The sequence below is a fragment of the Ovis canadensis genome, chromosome 15, assembly GCF_042477335.2.
Source record: "Ovis canadensis isolate MfBH-ARS-UI-01 breed Bighorn chromosome 15, ARS-UI_OviCan_v2, whole genome shotgun sequence".
NCBI classification, from domain to species: Eukaryota; Metazoa; Chordata; class Mammalia; order Artiodactyla; family Bovidae; genus Ovis; species Ovis canadensis.
In genome coordinates, this window is record NC_091259.1 from 86,524,938 (window position 1) to 86,540,502 (window position 15,565).

A 15,565-nucleotide genomic window follows, 5' to 3' on the forward strand; every position below is an offset into this window, starting at 1 on the left:
TCTTCTATGAGAGCCTCACACTGGAGATCCACCCACTGAGTGCATGGCTTACTAGGCTAGTCCTGGGTGGAAAGTTGATCCCCAAGCATTGGAAGAGATCGTTGTTTATTTTATTGAGCATGAGAAGAAGTAGTTGGCTTTGAGATTGTGGGCCAACGGTGAATCTTTAGAGTCAAACCTCAGGCTTGGTGTGGAAGTTGCCCACATTGTTTGGAGCGTGCAGAAACCAAGACTGCCTATACAAACCACATCTATCAGTTTCCCTTTTAGTTCTTGGTCAAGGACCAGGGGACAGAGGCTCTTGAATTATTTCCAAGGAAAGACAAGTTAAAGTTGATGATGATAACAAATGTCTAAGAGAGCATGGGAGCAAAGCCCTCGAACCCTTAGTTGTCTAAACTGGCACTTTCTTGGCTAAGTTTATCACTGAAGAAGCCTTAGCATTCTTTCTAAAACAAAAACAAATGAATGAACAACAAAAAACAATCAAAAAAGCACCATAGCATTCTCTGTAGGGGCTGGAGACAGGCACAAAATAGCTAACCCACTATATTTTTCCAACTCCACTCCCATGTTAAGTAGTAACTCCAAGTGGCTATGAGAAGCAGTGTTGATTCTCATGTCCTGCTTAAGTTTGGAAATAAGACATAGACCTTTTTTTTTTTTTTTCCTCCAGGGATTTAAACTGCTTTGGGGGAAGGAGGTTTCTCCAAGAGTAAGACACTGGACTTCTTGCTATTATGGTTTTGAGAATAGGAATGGTCAATATGAAGAAAAATAACCAAGGTTTATTAATTTGAATATGTGGAATCCACACACAATACCCTGGAGTGGTGGTGTTGCAGAGTGCTGATTAAGAAACTGGATCCCTGAGCAGCCTTCCTACACGTAAGTCTATGCTTGCTGTGTAATTGTGGACTAATCTCTTGACCAGTCCATGCTCCTGTTTTCTCTTCCCTAACATGGGAGTGAGGGTAATAGCTACTCAATTTATAAAGTTATAAAAATTAAGTGAGCTGATTAGAATCTGAGTGGTTTATAGTAAATTCTCAAACATATTAGCTCTCTTTCCTATACGTGTGCCTCTGGGCTTCCCTGGTGGCTCAGATGGTAAAGAATCCGCCTGCAATGCGGGAGACCCCGGTTAGATCCCTGGGTTGGGAAGATCCCCTGGAGAAGGGAATGGCACCCACTCCAGTATTCTTGCCTGCAGCATTCCATGGACAGAGGAGCCTAGTGGGCTACAGTCCATGGCGTTGCACAGAGTTGTACATGACTGAGTGACTAAGACATACCCGGATAAGAGCTACCTGCCTTTCTTCTCTTCAGTAAAATATAACAGTTCAGAGATTTTCTTTCCATACTCCACTCGGAGTGAGCTCTGAATTGTTTTAGTTAATACAATGAACCCTCCATCTTCAAAATCTAAAGCAACTTTAGATACATCTAGAACTACATACAAACCTACACATGGAGCATTTTCATGTGTATAGGCTTGTATGTATATATATAACATGAATGAGGCTATTCAGAAGGGTGCAATATCAACTCTTTAGACTCACTTTTCTGGATTCAGTGATGGAAGAAGGGATTTGTGTCCGTGAGAACCAGTCCAGGACCTGCTGCTCCCTCTGCCTTTGCACACTTGCTCTGACCCCCTTGGGAAATGCTGCTTTCAAAGATGTGTTTTCGTTGTCACATTCAATGACCCTAAAGTTAGTTTACCTAACCAGGATGAGAGTCATTCGGTGATTAACCATGTGACTAAAACATTTCAGGGTGGCCCATACTGGAAAATCATGGTCTGCCTGCTGTTAAGGAACAGAGGAGGGTGAGAAATGCTCTGAGGGATCAAGGTCAGGGTGCAGAACAGGGGAGAGGCTCTGGACTTGCATCTTACTCTGACAAGTCGCTCAGAGCCCTGGAACAGTTTGCTGATGCTAATATTACTCTGGGTTCACTGTTTCTTCTGATCTTCAGCAAGATTCACAGGTCAATACTGTGACAACAGAGCCTGAAGACCTACAGAGTTTTCCAGAAGAGTAAGAATTGCCTTGCTGTGTGGAACTCTTTTCATTGCATTAATGGGCAGTACAAATATGGCTCAGGCAGTCTTAGAATATTCAGTTTGAAGGAATTCACTATTAGAGTCTAGATACTGAGTAAGTTGTGAAATCTTCTCAAAAGACCTTCAAAAATGAGTTGTTATTTTTTTCTTAATTAACTTTATTTGACAAGCATGCTCCTCCTGAAGAAAGTCCAGGGGTAAATGAAGGGGAGAGGGAGTGACACCATGTTTTTAGTGTATCCTGTGTACCAGGGTTAGGGCACTCTGTGGGCCAACTCATCACCATCAACTTACTTCTGTGAGGTTCCATCATCTTTGTTATACATATAAAGACTCCAAATCTCAGAACATTGCCACAGTAAGTGGGAGAGCCGGGATTTGAACTCAAGGCTATGTGGCTTTACAGCCAGGAAGCCATAAAGGTCCATTCCAGCCTTAACATGTACAGTTCTTTTCCTGAAAGAAGGGTGACACAAGATTGTTTGGGAGGATGTTGAGATCAGTATGTGCATGCTAGGCAGTTAGTAAAGTGTTTCCCCACCTTAGGTTTGAATGATGTACATCACTTTGTGGCCCCAACCTACTTCTCCAGGTTGACCTCTCACCATACGCTTCATGCCTCATCCTGTCCAGTGGAACTCTCCCTATTCGATAAACACTCCAGGACCCTGTACAGTTCTGAAGCTTTTAATACATGCTGCTCCCTTTGCCTTGACTGCTTTCCTCGATTTTTTTTTTCCTACTTAGAAGTTCCTTCTCAGTCTTGAACATCCAGATGAAATATGGCTTCTTAACACAGGTAGGAAAGTTATTTATGATCTCTTCTGGGCTCCCATGACACTTTGTTCCTAAAGCTTTTCAAATGATGTTGCAGTGAACCTGTGTATTCACAAAGGCCTTCTCTAGTGGCTTTTGACTTTTTTTGAAGACTGAGACAATGCATTATTGATTAAATTATACCTGATTTTTTTTTTGCTGTGCCTGTGATATGTGATGTGACATAATATGACATGTGATCAAGAGATGTCGGATGAATAAGGGGAAGGGTGAATGAATAGAGCAGTATATCACTTCTCTAAAAAGGAGAAAGTTGAGAAGTATTGAGTTCAAAGGATATGGATCTTAAGCACTGCTGTCTCTTCCCTTCCCTCAGCATCTCTATTTTCTGATCTCTTAACTACTTTGTTATCTCTCATTTTCATCTGTTATCTTTTGATTCACTTCTCAACCATTATCTCTATTTACTAACCTATTCATAAATTAACACTGTAGCTCCTCTTAAAACTGATCATTTGCCAAACAGTATCAGCAGAGAGGAAAGATGTGATTATCTTTGCTTTCACAGTAACTTTGAAATCCTGCTGATTTTTTGCTGATATTTAATGGGGTCTGGAAGTGTGCCCATTATTGGAAGACCAGTATGATCCCTAGTGGGAGAGAAAAGTATGTAAAGTGAGAAGGCCTGAGAAGGATCATGTCCTTATAATTTAACTACTGTACACATGCTGTGCCCTGCATCAAGGCACTTGGCCTAGAGGGTATGTGGGTTGAAATTCAGGAGACACTCCATTTGCCAAATATTGCTCTGTAATCAATCAAGTGTGTGCCTATTAAATTTACACCAAAATACACTATAGGGAGCAGTGCAGCATGTTGTTTATGTTGGGAAATTTGCTTAATCTCTGGAGCTTCGATTTGCTTTCTGACTGTGGATGCTGCTTAGTCTGCTCCATGGGCTCATTCATCCCTTCATTCATTTATTCCGTCATTCATTTATTCCGTCATTACAAAACCTTGCCGAAGACTTAGCCAAGCATCAGAAAGCTTAAGCTTTGGAACCAGATGCTATTAAAATGATGATGTTTTTATGTTATTATCATTATTTGGTTCCTCTGAAGTGGGTTGAAATTTCCCAAAATTCAGAAAAAAAAAAAAACACCTACCCATGGTGAATTTATGTATATAGTCACAAAACAATATAACTAGAACATAGATTTTGATTTCCTTATCTCAAAAAGCTCACAGGGGACTTCCCTGTCAGTCTGGTGAATAAGACTCCATGCTTCCAATGGAGGGTGTGCGTTCCATCCCGGTTGGGCAGCTAAGGTCCCACACGCCTTGCAGCACAGCCAAAACAAAAGCAAAAACAAAGACAAAAACAAAAAGCCAAAACCCACCTCACCAGAATATCCAATACCCAACCGCGGACACCCATTCCTACACCTTTGGGTAGTTGCTCTTCTGGTTCCTTCTCAGATCTCACCTGTTTCAAGACAAATGCTAAATCAAGGTCCCTTGTATTTCTGGGAGATCACAAGTTTTGAGTAGGCTGATTTATCTGGAGACTATAGTCTTTGCCTTCATTTGGGAAAAGAGCCACTTTGGAGTGGAGAATGTTTACATGAAGTCACCAAGATTCCCCTCCACCCACACGGATAAACAGAGGAGTATTTATTTATCTATTTATTTTTGCCATAACTCACTCTATTATTTGAGATTTTTTCCTGTGATATACTTAACTAAGCTCCAGGCCAGACTCTCTCTATCTCCACTGCCCCCACCAAACCTGTTCATCTTTCTGGCTTCATTATCTCATAATGGCAACTGCCACCCACCTACCTACATAAGGCATCCATCAGACAATTTAGACTCCTTACTCTTGCTTACTTACCCAGCCACTTATCCCCTATTATAAATTATGTCTCCTGGTTATCCACCCCTCTTCCTCATTTCTGTTGTCACTGCCTTTCTCAGGACTTCAGCATGTTCCCTGGACTCCTTCCTTCCTTTTGATTCTTTTAAAAAAAATGTATATGGGGCCATAGCCTATTAACAATGTTGTGATAGTTTCAGGTGGACAGCAAAGGGACTCAGCCTTACAGATGCCTTTATCCATTCTGCCTTGACTAACGCTTCTTGATCTTCAGCCTTTACTTAACCACCAGGCTGACGTTTGAAAAAGAGTCCCTCTTCGTGGCCTTTGCCACCCATTATCCCTTTAACTGCACTTGTCTCTTTACTCTTGTACCTTGTTTTCAACTTGAACCATCATTCAAATGAAAATCAAATGAAAATTTAATTTTAAAGTAAAAAATGTTGACAGCCCACAAAAGATGCAGTTATGACTGATGACAACTTTCCTTTTACAGGCAGCTAGAATCCTGGTTGGTTTCCCTGTAGGATTGGGTGTAGGGAGGGATGCTGGGCTAGAGAAGTGTCATTACCTGCAGTGGGAGGAGAGGAAGACCTACAGCGATGGTAAAATCCAGAGTCCTTTGCTCAGAACTCAAGACCCTTTCTCTCCCTCCTCCTTCTCTTGTCTCTTTCTTTACCTCGCACACCCTTCATCTTCTCTTCCTCCTTCCCCTCTTCTCATCCTCAAGCCATCACATCGACCAGGATTGCGCTGAGCAAAGGATGTGGCCAGGCCGGGAGACCTATTCTGCTGGTGCTTACTCGCGCTGTGAACCTGATCTGTATGCCACCGCTGTACACCTCCTCTCTTGCCCCACCCCAGCCTTGCCTCTGCTGATTCCACATGAGTCTTTTGGACCTGCACACAGCTCTATCCTTGTCCACCTTGCAGTCTTCCAAGCAGTTGAAACAAATTTTGCTATATTTCCTCCAGGCTTTTGTCAACTTTTTCCTGTCATATTGGATTTTTACTCTGATGAAGAGCTTGAGTTTCTCAGTGTCCGTCTCAGACCCTGATGTTCAGACTTGAGGTGGCTTAGCATGCAGCTTTGGTAATAACCATGACTTCTTTGTTCTGAATTGTCTGCTCTTGTGCATACCTCACAAGAGGTGTGTGTTTACTTCTTTTGTGGAGCCCGGAAATATAGTTCACTTACTTGTATAAAACTTGGGACTTCCCAGGTTGTGCTAGTGGTAAAGAACCCACCTGCCAATGCAGGAGACATCAGAGATGCAGGTTCGGTTCCTGGTAGGGAAGATTCCCCTGGAGGAGAGCAGGACAACCCACCCCAGTATTCTTGCCTGGAGGATCCCCAAGGACAGAAGAGCCTAGTGGGATATAGTCCATAGGGTTGCGCAGAGTCAGAGATGACTGAAGTAACTTAGCCCAACTTAGCATGCAGGATGCTTCATATGGACATGTTGTAATCTATGTGATTAATTCCTCTTGTTAGACATATAGGTTGTTTCTGGCTTTTCATAGGTAAGCTTTTCTAGGCGAGAAGGTCTAAGCCTTAACTTTAGTTATTAGCATTGTGCATTAGTTTTAAATCATATATTTTGAAGAAACAATCAAATAAACAATATGTTCTATAATAGGAATTGATGCACCTGTGTCTTGTATAATAGACTTACCCTCTTCCAACAACACAAGAGAAGACTCTACACATGGACATCACCAGATCGTCAACACCAAGAAAAGATATATTATATTTTTGCAGCCAAAGGTGGAGAAGTTCTATAGAGTCAGCAAAACAAGACTGGGAGCTGACTGTGGCTCAGATCATGAACTCCTTATTAGCAAATTCAGACTTAAATAGCAGAAAGTAGGGAAGACCATTATGCCATTCAAGTATGACCTAAATCAAATCTGTAAGTATTATTAAGTGGAATTGAGAAATAGATTCAAAGGACTAGATCTGATAGAGTGCCTGATGAGCAGATGGAGTTTCGGGACATTATACAGGAGAAAGGGAGCAAGACCATCCCCAAGAAAAAGAAATGCAAAAAGGCAAAATGTCTGTCTGAGGAGGGCTTACAAATAGCTTTGAATAGAAGAGAAGTGAAAAGCAAAGGAGTAAAGGAAAGATATATCCATTTGAATGTGGTGTTCCAAAGAATACCAAGGAGAGATAAGAAAGCCTTCCTCAGTGGTCAATGCAAAGAAATAAAGGAAACAATAGAATGGGAAAGACTAGAGATTTCTTCAAGAAAGTTAAAGATACCAAGGGAACATTTCATACAACAATGGGCTCAATAAAGGACAGAATGGTATGGACGGAACAGAAGCAGTAGATATTAAGAAGAGTTGGCAAGGATACACAGAAGAACTGTACAAAAAGATCTTCATGACCCAGATAATCATGATGGTATTGTCACTCAGCTAGAGCCAGACATCCTGGAATGTGAAGTCAAGTGGGCCTTAGGAAGCATCACTATGAACAAAGCTAGTGGAGGTGATGGTATTCCAATTGAGCTATTTCAAATCCTAAAAGACGATGCTGTGAAAGTGCTGCACTCATTATGCCAGCAAATTTGGAAAACTCAGCAGTGGCCATGGGACTGGAAAAGGTCAGTTTTCATTCCTATCCCTAAGAAAGGCAATGCGAAAGAATGTTCAAACTAGGTCACAATTGCACTCATCTCACATGCTAATAAAGTAATGCTAAAAATTCTCCAAGCCAGCCTTCAGCATTGCATGAACCATGAACTTGCAGATTTTCAAGGTTGATTTAGAAAAGGCAGAGGAACCAGAGATCAAATTGCCAACATCCGGTGGATCATCAATGAATCAAGGGAGTTCTGGGAAAACATATTTTTCTGCTTTATTGATGATGCCAAAGCCTTTGACTGTGCGGATCACAATAAACTGTGGGAAATTATGAAAGAGATAGGAATACCAGACCACCTGACCTGCCTCTTGAGAAATCCATATGCAGGTCAGGAAGCAACAGTTCAAACTGGACATGGAACAACAGACTGGTTCCAAATAGGAAAAGGACTACGTCAAGGCTGTATATTGTCACCCTGCTTATTTAACTTGTATGCAGAGTACATCATGAGAAACGCTGGGCTGGATGAAGCAAAAGCTGGAACCAAGATTGCCAGGCAAAGTATCAGTAACCTCAGTTATGCAGATGACACCACTCTTATAGCATAAAGTGAAGAACTAAAGAGCCTCTGATGAAAGTGAAAGAGGAGAGTGAAAAAGTTGGCTTAAAGCTCAACATTCAGAAAACAAAGATCACGGCATCCGGTCCCATCACTTCACGGAAAATAGATGGGGAAACAGTGGAAACAGTGTCAGACTTTATATTTTGGGGCTCCAAAATCACTGCAGATGGTGATTGCAGCCATGAAATTAAAAGATGCTTACTCCTTGGGTAAAAAGTTATGACCAATGTAGACAGCATATTAAAAAGCAGAGAGGTTACTCTGCCAACAAAGGTCCATCTAGTCAAGTCTATGATTTTTTCCCAGTAGTCATGTATGGATGTGTGAATGGGCTATAAGGAAAGCTGAGCGCTGACGAATTGATACTTTTGAACTATGGTGTTGCAGAAGACTCTTGAGAGTCCCTTGGACTGCGAGGAGATTCAATCAGTCCATCCTAAAGGAAATAAGTCCTGGATATTCTTTGGAAGGACTGATGTTGAAGCTGAAAGTCCAATACTTTGGCCACCTGATGCGAAGAACTGACTCATTTGATAAGACCCTGATGCTAGGAAAGACTGAAGGTGGGAGGAGAAGGGGATGACAGAGAATGAGATGGTTGAAGGGCATCACTGACTCAATGGAGATGACTTTAAGTAAACTCTGTGAGTTGGTGATGGACAGGGAGGCCTGGCATGCTGCAGTCCATGGGGTGGCAAGGAGTCAGACATGACTGAGCAACTGAACTGACTAACTAACTCTTAGTAAAATTCTTTGGACAAAATGACAACTTATCTCAGAATAACTAAGGAATAATAAATGTCATTTTTGAGTGTTTAATCTGTGCCAGGTATAAGAAGAAAACCTTTATTTTATCTCTGCTGACTTTGACATCCATACTAAGATAGAAGTATCATTATCTCACTTTCTAGATAAAGGAGCTGAGGCTCCAAGGCTTCAGCAAGCTCCTCAGGACATTCCTAGTAATTGGTGGAGACCAGATGCAAACCACACCTCTTTCATGCCCAAATCTGTACTCTTAATAATTAGACTGGACACCTCAAAAAGTTTTGGAATGACTGACCACATGAATGAATGAATGAATGAATGAGTGGCCCTATGGAACAAGCTACCTTGGTATCATTATGTACTTTTCATGAGAAGGATGGACGCTTGGAGAAGAGTTTCTATGTAAATAAGGAAAGATGCCCCCCCTCTGGGCAGGTGCAGCTACGGTCCAGGGCTTGCACACAGAGATCATATTCGGTGCACATTTGCCTTTCAGGGCACCACCTGCAAACACTTTTTAGGCTGTAGAGAGACAGCATCTGACCTCAGGTTCTCTGACTAGAGTCTCGCCGTTTCCCCACCACATACTCCTCTGTTCCCAAAGAGTTGGCAGCAAACAATCAGGGTTTCTAAGCAGGTGGTAAACAGGAAATGTTAAGCATACCTCTGAGTCTATGGACGTGTGATACAAATAACAATATCTATGGTTTAATGAAAAGGGTATCTGGCATTATGCTAAACACTTTACAAGCTTTAGTCTCATTTACTAATTAGATGGGTAAGGTCATTCCCATTATGCAGATGATGAAGCTGAGTTCCAGAGCATTTCAGGGACTTTCCCAGGCTTATCTAACCAGTATACCGCACCTCCGGCTCCATGGACTCTGAGTGGCCATGGAATACCGCGGTTGTCAGAATTCTCCTGGCACCCTTCCATCTTCTCTAGCCATCAGCAACTGCAGACTTTCCTCTGAACATTCTGGATCTGCCTTCTAAAAGTCTAGGGTAAAGTTGCAGGATATAAAATCAACACACAGAAATCCCTTGCATTCCTATACACGAATAATAAGAAAATAGAAAAAGAAATTAAGGAAACAATTCCATTCACCATTGCAACGAAAAGAATAAAATACTTAGGAATATATCTACCTAAAGAAACTAAAGACCTATATATAGAAAACTATAAAACACTGATGAAAGAAATCAAAGAGGACACTAATAGATGGAGGAATATACCATGTTCATGGATCAGAAGAATCAATATAGTGAAAATGAGCATACTACCCAAAGCAATTTACAAATTCAATGCAATCCCTATCAAGCTACCAGCCACATTTTTCACAGAACTAGAACAAATAATTTCAAGATTTGTATGGAAATACAAAAAACCTCGAATAGCCAAAGCAATCTTGAGAAAGAAGAATGGAACTGGAGGAATCAACTTGCCTGACTTCAGGCTCTACTACAAAGCCACAGTCATCAAAACAGTATGGTACTGGCACAAAGACAGACATATAGATCAATGGAACAACATAGAAAGCCCAGAGATAAATCCACACACATATGGACACCTTATCTTTGTCAAAGGAGGCAAGAATATACAATGGAGTAAAGACAATCTCTTTCACAAGTGGTGCTGGGAAAACTGGTCAACCACTTATAAAAGAATGAAACTAGATCACTTTCTAACACCGCACACAAAAATAAACTCAAAATGGATTAAAGATCTAAATGTAAGACCAGAAACTATAAAACTCCTAGAGGAGAACATAGGCAAAACACTCTCGACATAAATCACAGCAGGATCCTCTATGATCCACCTCCCAGAATTCTGGAAATAAAAGCAAAAATAAACAAATGGGATCTAATTAAAATTAAAAGCTTCTGCACAACAAAGGAAACTATAAGCAAGGTGAAAAGACAGCCTTCTGAATGGGAGAAAATAATAGCAAATGAAGCAACTGACAAACCACTAATCTCAACAATATACAAGCAACTTATGCAGCTCAATTCCAGAAAAATAAACGGCCCAATCAAAAAATGGGCCAAAGAACTAAACAGACACTTCTCCAATGAAGACATACAGATGGCTAACAAACACATGAAAAGATGCTCAACATCACTCATTATTAGAGAAATGCAAATCAAAACCACAATGAGGTACCACTTCACACCAGTCAGAATGGCTGCGATCCAAAAATCTGTAAGCAATAAATGCTGGAGAGGGTGTGGAGAAAAGGGAACCCTCTTCCACTGTTGGTGGGAATGCAAACTAGTACAGCCACTATGGAGAACAGTGTGGAGATTCCTTAAAAAACTGCAAATAGAACTCCCTTATGACCCAGCAATCCCACTTCTGGGCATACACACCGAGGAAACCAGAATTGAAAGAGACACATGTACCCCAATGTTCATCGCAGCACTGTTTATAATAGCCAGGACATGGAAACAACCTAGATGTCCATCAGCAGATGAATGGATAAGAAAGCAGTGGTACATATACACAATGGAGTATTACTCAGCCGTTAAAAAGAACTCATTTGAATCAGTTCTGATGAGATGGATGAAACTGGAGCCGATTATACAGAGTGAAGTAAGCCAGAAAGAAAAACACCAATACAGTATACTAACACATATATATGGAATTTAGGAAGATGGCAATGACGACCCTGTATGCAAGACAGGAAAAAGACACAGATGTGTATAACGGACTTTTGGACTCAGAGGGAGAGGGAGAGGGTGGGATGATTTGGGAGAATGACATTCTAACATGTATACTATCATGTGAATTGAATCGCCAGTCTATGTCTGACGCAGGATTCAGCATGCTTGGGGCTGGTGCATGGGGATGACCCAGAAAGATGTTATGGGGAGGGAGGTGGGAGGGTGGTTCATGTTTGGGAATGCATGTAAGAATTAAAGATTTTAAAATTTAAAAATAAAAAACTAAAATAAAAAAATAAATAAAGAGAAATAAATAAAATAAAATAAAATAAAATAAAAAAACTATTAAAAAAAAAAAAAAGTCTAGGGTACATGACTGACCATGCTCAGGGTGTTCATCCTTAAGGCACTAATCCTGAGGTGTCATGGGTATCTTCCCACAGGTTCTGATTGTTTCTATTTTATTAATCAATTCTTCCTTGTTGACTAGAATTGGATGCAGAATCGTGGTCTTTCTCTAACTTCTGGGAGATTAAAAAACTCACCAGCAAATTGCAAATTCATCAGCTGACCTACTTTCTGCAAGCTACATCTACCAGTTATATTCTAGGTGGTTGAAGGTACATATTTTTCTAACACATCCTCTGAGCCTATTCTGTGACTTGTGTTAGAAAAGCATCGTCCATATTTTCTTTGTGTTGTGGAGATGAGATCTGCGGTATTTTTTCCCTCTTTTTTTTTGCCACTTTATTTATTTTTTAATTGAAGTAGAATTACTTTACAGAATTTTGTGGTTTTCTGTTATTCGTCAACAAGTATTTTTTCCCTTTATTTTTGTTAATTTTTCTCTCAGTTAATACACAAATGCCTGTCACTTGGCATCTTCTATCTTCAGCTCTCTGGCTTCCTAGGGTCTTCCTGACACATGTGAGACTCCCATCATGGACTACAAGCTCATGCACACTTTCCCAGAAAAAGGTTGAGCTTTGCTTTGAAAATATCAGATCAGATTGGAGTGGTGGAGATGTGGAAGGGTCTGTTCCTAAAGGCATTCCTCTGACTACAGAATCAAGACAAGAAGACGGTAGAAGACCCTGATTAGACAGAGAATTTGAGAAATTTTTTTAATTTTCTGATCTTGAATTAGTTTATTTAACACCTTTTATTCTCCATTTCTTCTTGTGTATAATATGGAGAAAAAGTTCCTAATTGGGCTAAAACCAACTTTCTTATAGAATATTTTAAAAGGGATTCCTAAATATATTTAAGGATTGAGAAACCTCCTTCCTCAATATTAAATGGAAATTTTATTTTTAACATCAGGTATAAAAGGCTTTATGGTAAAAAACCTATCTGATTTTAAAATCTGTCGCTGTTATTTGCGGACTGTGAGAAACATTATTTTCATGTGTTAGCATCAGTTTTTTTCATCTTTAATATGGGAATACCATTCACTTTCCTTATGGTGAGGTTTAAGTGAGGCCATGCCTTTGAATGTGTCTATGGTATCTTAGGGCTTCCCAAGTGGTGCTGATGGTAAAGAATACTCCTGCCATTGCTGGAGAGGTAAGAGATACAGGTTCGATCCCTGGGTCAGGAAGATCCCCTGGAAAAGAGCATGGCAACGCACTTCAGTATTCATGCCTGGAGGATCCCAAGGACAGAGGTGCTAGGTCGGATGTGGTCCATAGGGTCGCAAAGAGTTGAATGTGGCTGTATGGATGTGAGAGCTGGACTGTGAAGAAAGCTGAGGGCCAAAGAATTGATGCTTTTGAACTGTGGTGCTGGAGAAGACTCTTGAGAGTCCCTTGGACTGCAAGGAGATCCAACCAGTCCATTCTAAAGGAGATCAGTCCTGGGTGTTCTTTGGAAGGACTGATGCTAAAGCTAAAACTCCACTACTTTGGGCACCTCATGTGAAGAGTTGACTTATTGGAAAAGACTCTGATGCTGGGAGGGATTGGGGTCAGGAGGAGAAGGGGACGACAGAGGATGGGATGGCTGGATGGCATCATGGCCTCGATGGACATGAGTTTGAGTGAACTCTGGGAGTTGGTGATGGACAAGAGGCCTGGCATTCTGCAATTCATGAGGTCACAAAGAGTCAGACATGACTGAGCAGCTGAACTGAACTGAAAGCTACTTAACATGCATGATGCATGGTATGTTAGGAATCCATTGGAAGTCTGTTTTTTTCAGCTATTTTGGTGGAGGAGAGTCATGAGGAAAACCAGTGAAGGAAAGTGGTTAAGACTGAAAGTTAAGAAAGATAAGTGTTTTGAATCTGAGATCTGCTGTCTTGGTGAACTTGAGTCAGTCACTTAACCACTCTGATTTCAGTTACTTCTTCCATAAAAGTGGGCTGTATCACCTGTATCCCACTGAATGAACTGCACGACTAAAAAGAACTCTACAAAGTCTGAAAGCCTGTGTCACTGTACGCTTCAAACAGCGCTCAACATTCTGATGCTCGCCAGATGGACTGCTATCTACTTCATGCACTCCAGTTGTAGGAGTCTGAGAAATTTCTACTTGGGTCATGACATTTTTTCCAGATTTTACTCACCTATTTGTAATTTCCTTATAAGACAATAACTACATTTCAAAACCAAACAAATAAAACAAAAAACATAATGCCAAGAACAAAAACCAAAACCTGCAATACACGTAGTATCTACTGTTAGCATCTGAGCCCACCCCAAACCCAGTGCAAATAATAGCTAGACCTTGAGGATTAATTAGCTTTCAAGTTTTTGCTGGATAGGAATACTGAAAAGTTGGTTTGGGAGGAGATGAGTGATCATGGAGCTTGAACAGGTACTTGAAATGATTTTGGAAAGACAGCCAAGGTCCCAGCCACCCAGCACCTGGAACAGAGAGAGAGAGGGCAGGCTTTGAGCTCCTTACCGTGGCGTCTTCCCCAGCGTAGTGCTTGAGGACCTGCCGCCCACCAGGATGCCTGTCTGCCCAGCCAGTAACATCATAGACCTTGCGATTGATCACCAGCCACTGATCAGTCTTCTGATTGTGTCTCTGGATCTCCTGCCAGGTGTACCTGTTGAGGCTTTTTCTGGGCAAGTCACACTTCGCATATGCCTCTTGCCTTGCAGAGAGCTTGGCTTTCCCACTTGCTCCTGGTTTCCCGTTTGCCTGATGCTTCGCACCTAGGTCCAGCTGGTTCTCATCTACAAGGCTCCCATTGCCCTCAGGCTTTTCTTCAAACTCCATTGTCTTTGTACTTTTAGAATTTCTGGCTTGACACCTGGAATTTCTAATTCTCACCTGATTGAACTACAGAATGAACTTTTCCCTCTCCTGTGAAGTAAGAAGCCTTCAAAGAAAACTGTTTAGCCTACTTGACTCTTGGCAAACCTGATAGTGAGTTCCTTCCCAGCCTCTCACTTCTCTGTCCTGAGTCTTTTTTGTCCTGATGAAGACTTTCCCCACACTCCAGAACGTTGGTCTACCTTTCTCTCTTCTCTCTGCTGGCTGATCTTTTAGCAGAGTTCTTATTCGTCATTAAGTGTCCTTTAGTCAAGAGCTAGAGCCAATCACAGCCCAGGGAATGGTGTGGCCTGACCCCTGGGAGGAGGGGCTGGGCTCCTTCTTTGCTGTCTGCACTGGCATCATGCTGGGTCAGGCTCATTAGCTCTCCCCCATTGAAAGGAAGAGTTGTTTTAACTCAACACATGAGCAGAAGCTTGCGAAACCTCTAGGAGGCTATGAATGCCTCCTGGAATTGGGAAATGTTCTTTCTTTGTTGTTGTTAAGATTGGAAATTTTCCTTTTCTTCTGCTTTTCTCAGATTACTTTAAAATTTTCTTTTAAAAAATCTGAACTGAAGGATAATTGCTTTACAGAATTTTGTGGCTTTCTGTCATACATCAACAAGAATCATCCACAGGTACGACCATATCCTTTGCATCTCCCTCCCTATCCCACCCTTTCAGACTGTCATAGAACCCCTGCTTGAATTCCCTCGGTCATACAGCAAATTGTTCTTTTGACAGCTGTTATTTCTCCCTAAGGGTTTTAAACTTCTGAAAAAAGCATTTTTGACTTTAAAATGTTTGTAACACCCTATTAAGGTTACATGGTTTACAACATTATATAAATTTCAGGTGTGGGAAATTATAATTCAACTTCTGAAGCAGTACAGCATGCTCACCACTAAAAGTTTTATTTTCCATCAGTCGC

General features: G+C 41.2%; 1 protein-coding gene across 1 annotated transcript in view; it reads right to left on the reverse strand.

Annotated features, from left to right (window-relative positions):
• LOC138420214 (fatty acid desaturase 2-like protein FADS2B) overlaps positions 1-14,596 on the reverse strand; it is a 44,692-nt gene extending 30,096 nt beyond the window's left edge. Inside the window, exon 1 of the mRNA XM_069553343.1 lies at positions 14,276-14,596. Coding sequence (XP_069409444.1) covers positions 14,276-14,596 — 321 coding nt within the window. The remainder of the gene's footprint in view (positions 1-14,275) is intronic.
• Between the last annotated feature and the right edge of the window lie 969 nt (positions 14,597-15,565).